Below are 14,858 nucleotides of genomic sequence, written 5' to 3'. Positions count from 1 at the left end.
ACATTTAATCCTAGTAAAGATTCCCTGTTTTAGGTCAGTTAGGATCCCCACTTTATTTTAAGAATGTGAAATGTCAGAATAATAGTAGAGATAATGATTTATTTCAGCTTTATTTCTTTCATCACATTCCCAGTGGGTCAGACGTTTACATACACTCAATTAGTATTTAGTAGCATTGCCTTTAAATTGTTTAACTTGGGTCAAACGTTTCTGGTAGCCTTCCACAAGCTTCCCACAATAAGTTGGGTGAATTTTGGCCCATTCCTCCTGACAGAGCTGGTGTAATGGAGTCAGGTTTGTAGGCCTCCTTGCTCGCACACGCTTTTTCAGTTCTGCCCACAAATTTTCTATAGGATTGAGGTCAGGGCTTTGTGATGGCCACTCCAATACCTTGACTTAGTTGTACTTAAGCCATTTTGCCACAACTTTGTAAGTATGCTTGGGGTCATTGTCCATTTGGAAGACCCATTTGCGACCAAGCTTGAACTTCCTTACTGATGTCTTGAGATGTTGCTTCAATATATCCACATAATTTTACTTTCTCATGATGCCATCTATTTTGTGAAGTGCACCAGTCCCTCCTGCAGCAAAGCACCCCCACAACATGATGCTGCCACCCCCGTGCTTCACAGTTGGGATGGTGTTCTGCTTGCAAGCCTCCCCCTTTTTCCTCCAAACATAACGATGGTCATTATGGCCAAACAGTTCTATTTTTGTTTCATCAGACCAGAAAACATTTCTCCAAAAAGTACAATCTTTGTCCCCATGTGCAGTTGCAAACCGTAGTCTGGCTTTTTTTATGGCGGTTTTGGAGCAGTGGCTTCTTCCTTGCTGAGCAGCCTTTCAGGTTATGTCGATATAGGACTCGTTTTACTGTGGATATAGATACTTTTATACCTGTTTCCTCCAGCATCTTCACAAGGTCCTTGGCTGTTGTTCTGGGATTGATTTGCACTTTTCGCACCAAAGTACGTTCATCTCTAGGAGACAGAACACGTCGCCTTCCTGAGCGGTATGATAGCTGCATGGTCCCATGGTGTTTATACTTACGTGCTATTGTTTGTACAGATGTACATGGTACCTTCAGGCGTTTGGAAATTGCTCCCAAGGATAAACCAGACTTGTGGAGGTCTACAATTCTTTTTCTGAGGCCTTGGCTGATTTATTTAGATTTTCTCATGATGTCAAGCAAAGAGGCACTGAGTTTGAAGATAGACCTTGAAATACATCCACAGGTACACCGCCAATTGACTCAAATTATGTATATTAGCCTATCAGAAGCTTCTAAAGCCATGACATCATTTTCTGGAATTTCCCAAGCTGTTTAAAGGCACAGTCAACTTAGTGTATGTAAACTTCTGACCCACTGGAATTGTGATACAGTGAATTATAAGTGAAATAATCTGTCTGTAAACAATTGTTGGGAAAATTACTTGTGTCATGCACAAAGCAAATGTCCTAACCGACTTGCCAAAACTATAGTTTGTTAACAAGAAATTTGTGGAGTGGTTGAAAAACGTGTTTTAATGACTCCAACCTAAGTGTATGGAAACTTCCGACTTCAACTGTAACTACTTGTTCAGCACTATTGAAATGTACAGCGACAGAATTCAGAACATGGGCTGTTCTTACAGTATTCTCCCTGTACACCAAGTCAGAACCGTGGGATAAATAAAGGGGGCATATAAACAGACAATAAAAGCTCTTACAATATTTGATGATTACATTTCTCTAAAACAGGCTATAGGCTACATGTGCACTACCAAGCCAGAACATTATTATGGTGAGGCACTTGGGCTACTAACAGCTTACTACGTACAGAACATACACTTAGTATTACTTTCTTAGCTATTGTATACATATCTCCCTGGCATATGACATAATTTATGCAGCAGCATACAATACATTTTTTGACTCAGCTTGTTGTGCTGTGCTCACTTGAAAAGGAAGGTGGCGTAGCGGTCCTTCGTGCGCAAATTGTCATCAACATTTGTCATCAAAATCTGTCATTATTTGGGTGTATGGTAGTTTCAAGACAACTGGGAACTCGGAAAAAACAAGGTTGAATCATGATGACGTCAGTGATCTTCAACTTCGGGGTCTAGGCTGTATTTCAAACACATAAAATACACACCCTCCTCCACTTACCCTCGCCTTATGCCCTTGGGGGAATCCCCGGGGCCATCTTTGTCATCGGTCCAAATGATTAGCAAAGCTAGGGAAGTTGGCAGCGTAAGTGCCTCAGCCCTCGTTTTTGATCGAGTTTGCGAGTGTACAATTATGTTCACTCGGGGGCCTGAAACACCCCCATAATTACATTTGCAATGATTAATTATGGAGAATATGGGAATATTAATATGGAGAAGTCAACATACAAGTGCAAGTAAAACAATTGTAAATAAGTGAGAAATTGTGCTACTAATGCACACGAAGGCTCAAACAAAGTATCATAAAAGTAATTATCATTTTTTTTGGTTAGCTTTTGGAAACATTAGCTTGCGCATACAACTTTCCCTGACATCACACTTATACATTGTAATTTTCAATGTACCTGGTATAGTCGGATGGCTAACATTCGATGTCTGCGGATGCGTTCGTTGTCTTCTAGCCAAGATATGAAATGCAATCATAATTGACTGTAGCTCATATAATGCACACGCAACAGCTACCGGTGGTTCCATGATGACTGAAAACACAACCATGGGGCAAGAGCGGTCCATTTAAATGTAATTCTTTCTTCCCTCGCCCCTTGCCCTGCAAGTGTCAATTCGTCAGCTGTCATGATACATCATCAGAAGTGTCCACTTAATTTGAGGGCTGAGGGGAGAGGGTGTGTCTTTTAAGTGTTTGGAATGCAGCCCTAGAATGAGGCCAGATTTCCCAACTTGTAATTCTGAGTTGGATGACCATTCAAAACGTATTTTCCCAGTCGGAGCTTGATTTTTTTCAGAGTTCCCAGTTGACTTGAATCAGGAAGTCTGAGATTTCCCAGTTCCGAGTTTCCAGTTGTTTTTTAGCCCGGCAGAAGTCTTGCTGGATTGAGTGTTTATCCTTTTAAACTTGTAAAAGAGACCATTAAACCAAGACTTGGACCACACATCCACTCCACTGAATAGCGGGCTAGTTATTGCTTTGCAATGCTTGCAGTTAGCCACTTATTCCATCCAATCCACTTATTGTTGAATTTGCGATTTCCAACTTGTTGTGTAATGTTTATGTCCAATGGCCGATGAGCACCGATAAGTTTGAATCTATAATTTATCTTCATTATTTATCTTCATATGACAAGGATTGAAAAGGATTTGCTAGTAGATTGTCGACTTGATTCATGATGATGACTGCTAGCTAAGATTTTGAAAGTATGATGTTGACATGATCAGTCCAATCAAAGCTACTGTAGATATAACGTGATTTGATGTCATTTTATCTGTGGCCAATGACCTTGAGCCTTCTTGGATGGGCACTTCTAATGTAACTCTATGGCAGCACTCAAGGGGTTTGAATTTTCGAGCTCTGCCCATAGAGTTTGCTTGACTAGTGTCCCCATGAGTGACAGAACACTGAGCCAATCACGGCGCAACTAGAGAACATTACCAACCCTTACGCTCACAATTTTCCACTGGCTGCCCCACCACCACAGAAAGCACTGAGCTAGGCTGAAACACCTGCATTTTGGAGATGCCTTACTCAAGAAAGCAAAAAAGAGACCATGTTTATTAACTCAATTAGTTTTTTGAACAGTGTTTACAAACTGATATGTGACACTTATTAATGCCAAAATAGCATGCAAACAGAAAATAACAAAAAAAACAGTTTTTTAGCTAAATAGGAATGTATGGAAAAAGAGAGGGAGAAGAGGTCTAAGAGAGTGAGGGAAGAAGAGGGTGAGCTTGAGTCGGATAAAAATGGTGGAAAAAAGGGAGATAATATGTCAAAGAATAATGGTAGAAAGCGTAAGCAGAGGGGGCTGAAGACAGGAGGAGAAATGGAAGTGAATGAGGGTGAAGTATCGGAGGTGGTAAGTGAGGTAAAGTCATCGGAGACCGAGGTATGCACCGAGGATCAGGATGAAGAAGAGTCTGTGACAGTAGGAGTGAAGTTTATGGAAAAAGTGGACTCTTGCCTTTTGGCTGATCTATTTGTGGTTTCACGGTGGGTGAAAAAAGAGTTGGGTCATGTGGAATCGGTGAGGGTAACCAGAAGTGGTCTAGTAATAATTGTTTGTGTTTCTGTTGGGCAGAGGAAGAATGCAATCTAAGTAAAATGAATGGGGGTAAGTGAGGTGTTTCGTTCTCAAGAAAAAGGCACCAATGAAAGGAGTGATAACTGGGGTAGCAGTAGATATAAACGTTGACCAGTTGAGGGCAAAGATTTCCGGTGTATGCGATGCTCGTCGTTTCATGCGGCGCAGACAGGGTGGCGAGATTGGGGAAACGAAACAGAAGAGTTATTGTCTGTTCTTTTGAGTTTAGAAGTTGAGTCTTTGCCTGACAAAGTGAAGTTAGGATATATAATGTAAGGGATAAGCCGGATCAAGTTGGTACGACTACGCCCTCTCCTGGAGGTGGGCCGCTGTACAGCCACTACTGATGAGCTCACCTGAGACCAATTGACTGATTATTGTTTGTGCTCTCTTAAGGACCTGACTGAAGGGGCAGAAGGGGTACATTGATTATGAGCTGATCCCTATGGCGAATTCAGGGACAGTAGGATTCCCTGTTATAGGTTCGGCTCAAGCTGTTGGAGTAGCGTTCTTTTGAGGGGGGTAGCCATTACCCTGGCCTTTTGTTTGTACGGTCCCGGGGAGAGTTGAAAGAAGAACTCCCAATACAGTTTCCTTCTTTTTGTTGAAGTCACGCCTCTGCGTCTCATTTCGTGCTGTCCCGCCTAGGGTTTTGTCAGTGAATAGGTACGGCCTTTCACAATAAGTTATCCTATATGTGCCGAATACGTTAAGATGTTACAGGTGTCAAGCTTACGTGGCAGCAGTGTGTAGGAGGGAGGGTCCAAGGTGTGAGAAGTGTGCAGAAGGGCATGAGATAAAGGAATGTGTAGTATTGGGGAAAGTAGTGGACTGTGTTAATTGTAGGGGTGCCCATGGAGCTGGGGATCAGAAATATCCCGTGCGAGAGAGGCAGGTTGAGGTTTCCAGGATTAGAGTAGTGCAGAAGTTATCATATGCTGAGGCAGTGAAGAAAGTAGAGGAAGATGGGTTAAGATGGAGGAGTGGTGAGAGTAGTAGAGATATACCAGTACAGAGGGATCAGCCAAAAAGTGATATAAGTTTCAGTAAGATTGGATTTATAGCAATGGTTATTAATTGTACTGCAGGGATGGATTGGAAGTCTCATAAAATGGAGGTCGTGGTGGCAGCTGTAGAGAGGTATTTGGGACAGCGTCTCAGGAGGGACAGTATCTCCGAGTCATTCAACAATAAGCAACACCTCTTCCTCGCTAATGCAAGGAGGGTTGTCTATACCTCACTCATACTATCAGAGAACCGGAGTTACGGTTGTAACCTGAAGTTCTCTTTCAAGTATTCGTTTTGGTATTTCACTTACGGTATGGGATATACTGACTCCCGTATTCCCGGACAAGCTTATCCTGACAACCGACTACCCTGTGCGATATATATCACACAAATGGGCCTTGCCCCTCAAGATCCTACACGTAAAACAGTATGCACTGTGGTCGGTGCAGTGACATTGAGCCTATAAAAGTTTGCAAATGTATGAAGCCCAAATCGCTGCTGAGCAAATATCTTGGATAGAAATGCCCTTAAATAAAGTCAGGATGTAGCCATTCCGCTAGTACAGGTATTCCCAAACTGGGGTACGCGCAATGCCATCGGGGGTACACCAAATGAAAATGTGGTTCACATTTAAAGAAAAAATGTATAATTCATCACATTCAGCAAAATAACAACACAATGTCAAATACAGGTAGCCTAGTCAAATAATTAACATCCAATCACATTAACCATTACTCTCTCGCGGGAAACCTTCACTCTTGTGCAGACATTTAGAACCAAAACATGACAATTTGAAATATAAGCCACGGAAGTTTTTTGAGCAAGAATTAAGATGACTTTCGAGTAGTAAGATATGTATAAAAGCAAGAGATAGCATTAATAAGAAGAGGCTAGAAGCGTTTTATATGGTGAGCTCCCGAGTGGCTAGGACAGGCAGATATGACTGGGACAAGACTGGGGGAAAAGGCCAAAGAAACTATACAGACAATGCCTTCATCAAACAACACTGTTTCACGACGCATCAGTGACATGGCAGGAGATGTTTTGAAACAATTACTGCTTTGCATACAAGCCAGTGAATTCCATGCGTTACAGCTGGTTATCAAGGGGCAAAGTATTGACACGTTTCTTTGAATTGAGAAACGAGCTTAAAGTTTTCTTTTACTGACCATCATTTTCACTTGTCTGACCGCTTGCATGATGACGAGTTTCTCACACGACTGGCCTATCTGGGTGATGTTTTTTCTCGCCTGAATGATCTGAATCTAGGATTACAGGGACTCACCGCAACTGTGTTCAATGTGCAGGACAAAATTGAGGCTATGATTAAGTTGGAGCTCTTTTCTGTCTGCATTAACAAGGACAGCACACAGGTCTTTCGATTATTGTATGATTTTTTTTGGTGTGTGCAAATGAACTCAAGCTTACGGACAATGTCAAATGTGATATAGCGAAGCACCCGAGTGAGCTGGGTGCGCAATTACGCAGGTACTTTCTCGAAACGGACGACACAAACAACTGGATTCGTTATCCCTTTCATGCCCTGCCTCCAGTCCAGTTACCTATATCTGAACAAGAGAGCCTCATCGAAATTGCAACAAGCAGTTCTGTGAAAATTGTATTTAATCAGAAGACACTGACAGATTTCTGGAAATGGCTGCGCTCAGAGTTTCTTGCCTTGGCAAATCGCCATGTTAAGACACTGATGCCCTTTGCAACCACGTACCTATGTGAGAGTGGATTCTCTGCCCTCACTAGCATGAGAACTAAATACAGGCACAGACTGTGTGTGGAAAATTATTTAAGACTGCGACTCTCTCCAATACAAACCAACATTGCAGAGTTATGTGCATCCTTTCAAGCACACCCTTCTCATTAACCTGTGGTGAGTTATTCACAATTTTTGATGAACAAATAAGGTTTTATATGTAAGATGGCTAAATAAAGAGCAAAATTATTTATTATTATTATTTGTGCCCCGGTCCTATAAGAGCTCTTTGTCACTTCCCACGAGCCGGGTTGTGTTGATAAAACGTTTACTGGAGACAGGAGATCAAGTGGAGACATAGGACGAGGTGGATAATTATATAATAAGGCCGTTTATTCACATGTAAAAATATCTTAGTAAATCGTGCAGCACGGCTCCTTCTGTCTGACTCGTATGGAAACGTCGGAAGAGAGACCGCTCTAAACAGTTCATACAGATTATATAGGCAACAAGCAAAGTAGGTTGATCTTGTAGTCTGGCCTTCCGATTGGTCGATCTGGGTCGTGGGTAGTCCTGTCCGGGCCTGATGTCGACATTCCATTGGCTCTTCACACAATTCTTTGTCTTAGTCTCATCCAAAAGCATCCTGCATGTGCGTTTGTTTTCACAGGGCCCTATTCATGGGGGAGGGGAGTGTGTGTGTGGGTCTGACAAAGTAGTGGGGGTATAGTGGGGATGGGTGCATGTTGTGTCAAGTATAGCTTGTGCTGAGAAGTGGTTAAAACAAGTTACCAGTATCTAATATAATTTCTTACAGTTGTGACAAAAACTCACACTCATTCTTATGTTTTAATAAATGTATCGTATAGTGTGTGTGACAGGCTTACAACGATGGCAAAAAAACAACATTTGAGAGTGCGCTGACCCTGGTTGAATGTTTGAAGGGGTATGGGACTATAACAAGTTTGAGAACCACTGCTCTAGTAGAATGAGCCTGTAGGCCAGCAGGAGACTGAAGAGCTTTACCAAAGCGATAGACCTCACTATCCAATGGGAGAGGTGCTGTTTTAGTGAGGGCTTCACCTGTGTAAGGTTTCACCCAGGTTCTCAACTGGTTTTGCCTGGGTACCCAAATTTGACATGAAACCCAGTGTTATGGACTGTTGATGATTACATTTTGTAATGTTGTATTGCAGATGCCTTCTTCAGAAGGCTTCACTTGCAAAATAGACTGTCTCAATGGGCTACTATTATGGTATTAAAGAAAGTCAAATACACAGCCATATTCTGAGAAAACATTTATTATAAATTCAAGAGAATTAGCCATTTAATTAGGTGACCAGTTCAGGAGTGGGGTGTAATAAATGATCAGACTCAGAACATGACATCAAAACCAGTCCAATAATGTTAATGAACAGTAACACATACCAGTGTTTCAAAATCATTAGGAATTCTTAATCAATTACCATGTGAATAGTTTCACAACTTAGATTTTTAAAGGTGTTTGTTTTTAACCAGTTCAATAAAATGTAATATGAATGTCAGAATTAATTAATTAACTGTTTATTTTGTGTGTGGCCTATCAGTGGGAAAGCTGGGGGTGTTTCTTCAGTTTGATAAGTTTATTGAATTCTGGAGTGATGGTTGACAGGTCAACTCGAAGGTCATTCTGGCTGTCCAGTTTGTTTCTGCTTTTAGTTTTCAGCTCGGCCATAGCAGAGAAGCCACTTTCACACAGATAGGTAGTGGTGAACGGAAGCATGATTCTGATTGCATGACAGGCGAGAGCAGGATACTCTCCCACTACGCTGCACCAGACTGTGGCAATGTAATTTCCGGAAAGGGGAATGGGGGATACCTAGTCAGTTGTACAACTGAATGCCTTCAACTGAAATGTGTCTTCTGCATTTAGCCCAACCCCTCTGAATCAGAGAGGTGCCGGGGGCTGCCTTAATCAACATCCACGTCTTCAGCGGCCGGGGAACTGTGGGTTAACTGCCTTGCTCAGGGGCAGAACGACAGATTTTTACCTTGTCAGCTCGGGATTCAACCCACCAACCTTTCCGCTTTAACTACTAGGGTACCTGCCGCACATGCTCAGTCCGCAATCAAATGACAGCTCCACCAGCTGATCCTCTTCATTGCTTGACAATGTGACACTTCCCATCTCCAGTCGAAAGGTTTTGTGAATCTGGGCCCAGGTACATATCCATTGTGTTAAAGACAGCCTTTGCAGTGGTGGTGGGAAAATCAGCACTAAAAAGGAACTGGGCCCAGATTCACAACCTTCTTAAGAAGAAATGTCTTAACTGCCATTTTCCCTTAACTATAGACTTAAGAAGAAAGTTAAGCAACGTTGCTATTCCTCAAAAACGTTATTGGAAATGTCTGTGTGCCATTTCTTAATTTTCTCATTAAGCAAAAAGTTAAGAAGAAATTTGATTCTTGAAAATAAAGTTATTGGAAATGTTCTTCATTCCAAGATAGCTAAACCCTTGTCTTAAACTCTTGAGTGGCGCAGCGGTCTAAGGCACTGCATCTCAGTGCTAGAATTGTCACTACAGACCCTGGTTCGATTCCAGGCTTTATCCCAACCGGACGCGATTGGGAGTCCCATAGATCGGCGCACAATTGGCCCAGCGTCGTTAGAGTTTGGCTGGGGTAGGCTGTCATTGTAAATACGAATTTGTTCTTAACTGACTTGTTTAGTTAATTATATTTTAAAAACTCTGGGCAATTAGAGAAAAAGCTCATGAAAGCAATTGGACATTGCTTTCACAAACTTCATATGAAAGTTTCAGTATTGATTATTTTAAACCCAATAACATGTTTTAGAACCTTAATCTCAGTAAGAAATATGCTAAAATGATTGCCATTGCTAGCTAGATATCTAGCTAAAACGGTTGCCTTTAATTTCAACAATTTCCAAAAGATAACCAAACAAACATATTTACTTTTTACGAGACCAGGGGCCTGTTGCACAAAACTAGGATAAGGGATTAAGCCAGGATATCTTGGTGATCCTGGCTCAATTGATCCGTAATCCGGTTGCACTAAAGATGGATAGGGGGCAGGAGGATATGTTATGGTATAAATTACCATGGAGATTTATTCTGTGGAGCTAGCCTGCTCCAGACCAGGCTAAATTCCAGGATCTATTTAATCTCATCCCTAATGTCAGTCAGCAGTCACCACAAATGGAAACCAATAGTTATTTCACTGCTCACTATACATTGTTATCACATATAACTAGACCCACTGTTATTATTTAAACGTTTGTGATCATTAATTTCAATGATTTGGGATAAAAAATGATTTTTAGATGATGTTGCTATCATTAGATAATTTACAGTTTCCCATAGACTATAAGGCTATATATAAAATGATAGAATATTAGGGCCACAGAGGGGAAAAAAACACAAGTCATAATATTGTAACCAGTTGTTTTAAAGGAGGACAGTTGTTAAAATGACAGATGTGGGGCATTTCGTGAAATTGTACTTCAGTATGGTTTCATAAACAAAGACATGCTGATGTGCCAGAATATTAAGTATCACATTGTCATAAGTATCAAAACTGTAAAAACAATATGTAGCTTTTCTGCAGAAAGAACCAGCCTCATAAATTTATGACTTTATCCTTTTTCTTCAGTGTGGCCCTAGTACTCTGTCATATAAACAAATACACATTCCATATGAATATAAAAACACAATGTGTAACATTATGTTCCTTTATTGAATAAGGACAAAACAAAGCAGGTAAACCATCAGCTCCTTTCGAAACTGAAGTCACAGTGACTCTACAAGATGGAAAGCACAGAATCCAAGCATATTATACAAAATGATACATACACATTCAAAGGTCTGTATATAACACACCCTGCATGTCTGCACACTAAAATAAATGCAGGACAAATCCATACACATCAACTGAACAGACAAATTAATGGATGCAGTAGCCTCCCTGCAGCCTTGTATTACACACAGTATACCGCACAAACATCATAAGAGGCCAAATTCGTCAAAAAACGAACCCAAAAAAACCCAAATTCCTCTGCCACCGCAGGACATATTTAACCAAAATTGAAAGCACACATACTAACTAAAATAATTCAACACATATTGGTCCCTCAGCAGCCGACCACTGTCGTCATCAGGGAAGATTGCCGGATTGTCCCAGTCCATGGCTGGTGGCACTCTGGGGGCCCTCTCCTTCCTCAGGCAGGCCACATTGTGGAGGACAGCACAAGCCACAGTAATATCACATGCCCTAACAGGGCTGACCCTTAATTTGTGAAGGCAGTGAAAGCGTGCCTTCAGGAGGCCAAAGGTCATTTCAACTCTGGCCCTGGTCCTGGCATGGGCATGGTTGTAGGCCTGCTGTGCTTCCTGGGGGTCTGTGAAAGGTGTCAGGAGAAAAGGCTGGCAGCCATACCCCCTGTCTCCCAGCAACACACCAGAGAATTCACCTGTCAACACAAAATCTCATCATTACTACCTCATAAACACAGTGATATTCTTGACACAGCCATGATGGTTATAAATAGGGGTTGTGTGGCTTACCTTGTGATAGGCACTGATAGATTTCAGAGGCCCGAAAGATTCTGGAGTCATGGACTGAGCCAGGCCATTTTGCCACAACATTGCTGATCACACAGTCAGCATTGCAGACCATCTGAAATCATAAGATGAGGAATATTACACCAATCAATGCACATCACTGGCAATGCAGAGTGTTCGTCAATGGACAATATCAAAAAGTTATGTTCACCTGAACATTAATGCTGTGAAAGGATTTCCTATTCACAAAATCGGCCTCATGGGCACCTGAGGGGGCTTTTATCCTTATGTGTGTGCAGTCCACTGCACCAATGACATTGGGGAAACCTGTCACACAAAGTAATGAGTATCCTACTATGTGTTAACAGTTGTCCTGTAATTTGTAGATCCTCTTACCTGCAATCCTATAGAACTCCTCTTTGATGTCACAGAGTCTTCTGTGGCCAGGGAAGGAGATGAAGACATCTGCTAATGCTTTGATAGCCAGACACACACTCCTTATTGTGCGGCAAATTGTGGCCTTGTTCAGCTGTTCTGCATCCCCCACTGAGTACAGGAAGGCTCCACTAGCAAAAAAGCGCAAGGCCACACAAACCATTTGCTCCACACTCAGTGCATGGCTCCGTGCAGTGCGGTGCTTAATCCTGGGACCCAGTAGTCTGCATAGATACCTGATGCCATCTGCAGAAAACCTGTATCTTTCATATAGATGGTCATCAGGGAAGGCCAGTGGGTCCAACCGGTCCCTGAAGACCCTTTCTCGCCTGAAGGCTCTCCTCAGCACAAGTGCTTCTTCATCCACCACATCTCGCACGAATGGGCATGCCATTGTCAGAGCAGAAAGGAACACACAATTTTGGGCCTTCATATAGGCTAGTGGCCACACCTGGTGCTGGGGGGGTGGGCAAAAGAGGGCGATGCCTTATAACGATGACTTGGTTGTACTGATTGCTGGGAAAATAAAAAAAACCTTAGAAAGATGCCACCGTCCTGTGTGCTCACAATAAGAGCTCATATGTCATGGCTCACTTGACTTTACGAGAATATACCTAATTTTTATTTTGAGCTGTGTCATCTTCTTGGAGCTGGGGGAGGAAAGAAAAATAATGATTAATACATTTGTGTTACAGTTAGCATACAGTGTACATTGAAGGCATATCTCACCTCCCTCTCAAGTTTTTTTATTTCAAGGTCCAGTTTCCTAATTGTCCTCTTTTTTATTTCGGACTCCAGTGCAAGATTTTCCATCTTTTTCTTCTTGTACTGAATGTCTATGTCTGCCAGTTCTATTTGGCGCCGGAGGTGGTTGCCATACAACTTTCTGATAGCTTGTGAGCTCTGTGAACACAATACAATTAGCGCAGCTGGAATTTGGCAGGATGTGGTGTCCTTTTATTAATACGCACTATGTTGCCAGGCTGGTTTTCCCACTGTATAGCATCTGGGTCCTGTAAAAGAAATTAGATTTTTTGATTTTGATGAGGACTCCTCACCATTGTAGAGTAAATAGTACTTTCACAGTCTTAACATGATACCTCATGCCTTCTGGAATCCAGAGAGATGGTCTCCTCCTCATCATCGTCTCCATCATGTGCTGTTGCTGCTGCACTGGGGCCTTCACCCTATCACATTTAATCGGATTCATATTGAAGCTAGTAGACAAGACATGCCAGGCCTACAGTATGCCTTTGATGGAGTACTCACTGGATCAGCATCGTCTGGTGCTTGTGCTGGTGGCTCTAACAGGAACACAGTGCTGCCAGACACTGCAAGGCAATAGGTAAACCAAAGTCAGACAGTCCAAATTGATTCAATATGAATGTGGTTGTATCCCATGTAGAGATGGAAGGACATACCTTGAATGAAGCGGGTGGCATCTTGGGAGGAACCTATGCTCGTCTCTTTCCCCCCAGGGATCCCCTCTAAGACGGGCCTGCCTTTATTTAGCTCCAAGGCCATGTCCTCTGCTGGGGTAAGGTCAGCCTTTGGTGACCCACCACCCGTGCCTTGTCTGTGGGTATTCTTTTTCACTGCTAAAACAGTACAGACAATGTGTGAGCAGGCACCTTCTGGGTACAATATATGCTTGTGCTTTGTTAAATATTAGTCAGGGACCATACCATTCTGCAGAATGTTCTTGTATTTGATTTTGACCTGCTGCCATGTCCGTTTTGGCCCGTTCATGTTTAATCTACACACACACACACACACACACACACACATTTAATGGAGTCACACTGCAAAAAATTACTTGGTATTTTTGTCTTGTTTTCAGTAAAAATATCAAAACATTTATCATAGCTTTATACAGTGTGATGGAGTTACTTTACACAATTTCACTCATATCTGCAGTGCATTTCAATTAAAAATTTAACCGTTTCATAATTACAGTACAACTGCATTTTTGGAGATGTGAATTAAATATTTGAATTGTAATTGTGATGTTTCAGCGGAGCGGTGAGTGTGTAATTGTGCACTACTTACGCATTCAGGCGGTCTGCAATACTTTGCCACGCTTTTTCTCTTTGCTTTATCACTGTGGAGGTGTTGCCTTTCTTCTTAATTATATCTTTTACCTCCTCGTATGCCTCCATGAGGATTTGTGCTTCCGACGGGGAAAAGTACGCGGCTCTAGTTGCCATGGTAAATCAGTTAATCTGTGATCTGTGGCGGGGTCTATTTGAGTGAGCCGTGAGCGCGCACCTATCCAGGATTGGTTTCACCTGGCTTAATGAATCCGTGTCTGCTCATCCTGGGGCCTGTTGCACAAAAGTAGAATTAAGACATCCGGGATAAATGACTCAGCTGAGCTCAATGAAGCCAAAACATGTGCGTCCAGGCTTAATTGGTTGCACAAAGACCAAGCCAGGATGAGCAGACACGGATTCATTAAGCCAGGTGAAACCAATCCTGGATAGGTGCGCGCTCACGGCTCACTCAAATAGACCCCGCCACAGATCACAGATTAACTGATTTACCATGGCAACTAGAGCCGCGTACTTTTCCCCGTCGGAAGCACAAATCCTCATGGAGGCATACGAGGAGGTAAAAGATATAATTAAGAAGAAAGGCAACACCGCCACAGTGATAAAGCAAAGAGAAAAAGCGTGGCAAAGTATTGCAGACCGCCTGAATGCGTAAGTAGTGCACAATTACACACTCACCGCTCCGCTGAAACATCACAATTACAATTCAAATATTTAATTCACATCTCCAAAAATGCAGTTGTACTGTAATTATGAAACGGTTAAATTTTTAATTGAAATGCACTGCAGATATGAGTGAAATTGTGTAAAGTAACTCCATCACACTGTATAAAGCTATGATACATTTTTTGATA

At 42.1% G+C, this 14,858-nt stretch overlaps 1 protein-coding gene and 1 long non-coding RNA gene across 4 annotated transcripts in view; one reads left to right on the top strand and one right to left on the bottom strand.

Moving 5' to 3' along the window:
- LOC139549226 (uncharacterized) overlaps nt 1-14,858 on the top strand; it is a 45,266-nt gene that overhangs the window by 3,969 nt on the left and 26,439 nt on the right. The gene's annotated exons all lie outside the window — the stretch shown is intronic.
- Nucleotides 10,655-14,830, bottom strand: LOC139549223 (putative nuclease HARBI1). Of its 3 annotated transcripts, none has more exons than XM_071359449.1 (10): nt 13,639-14,830; nt 13,375-13,551; nt 13,223-13,284; nt 13,054-13,140; nt 12,683-12,966; nt 12,568-12,603; nt 11,915-12,469; nt 11,730-11,845; nt 11,522-11,633; nt 10,655-11,427 (listed from the first exon to the last, which is right to left on the bottom strand). In XM_071359449.1, exons 7-10 carry the CDS (start codon nt 12,384-12,386, stop codon nt 11,057-11,059), a joined length of 1,071 nt encoding a protein of 356 aa, XP_071215550.1. In that variant the 5' UTR covers nt 12,387-12,469; nt 12,568-12,603; nt 12,683-12,966; nt 13,054-13,140; nt 13,223-13,284; nt 13,375-13,551; nt 13,639-14,830; the 3' UTR covers nt 10,655-11,056. The 3 variants fall into 3 exon arrangements, with proteins under 3 accessions (XP_071215550.1, XP_071215551.1, XP_071215549.1); XM_071359450.1 differs by having other exon boundaries at nt 11,915-12,603; nt 12,683-12,856; nt 12,925-12,966; XM_071359448.1 differs by having other exon boundaries at nt 11,915-12,603.

Source organism: Salvelinus alpinus, chromosome 22 (genome assembly GCF_045679555.1).
Source record: "Salvelinus alpinus chromosome 22, SLU_Salpinus.1, whole genome shotgun sequence".
NCBI classification, from domain to species: Eukaryota; Metazoa; Chordata; class Actinopteri; order Salmoniformes; family Salmonidae; genus Salvelinus; species Salvelinus alpinus.
The sequence above is the reverse complement of the archived record's forward strand: the minus strand, read 5'-3'. Positions and strand labels throughout refer to the sequence as shown.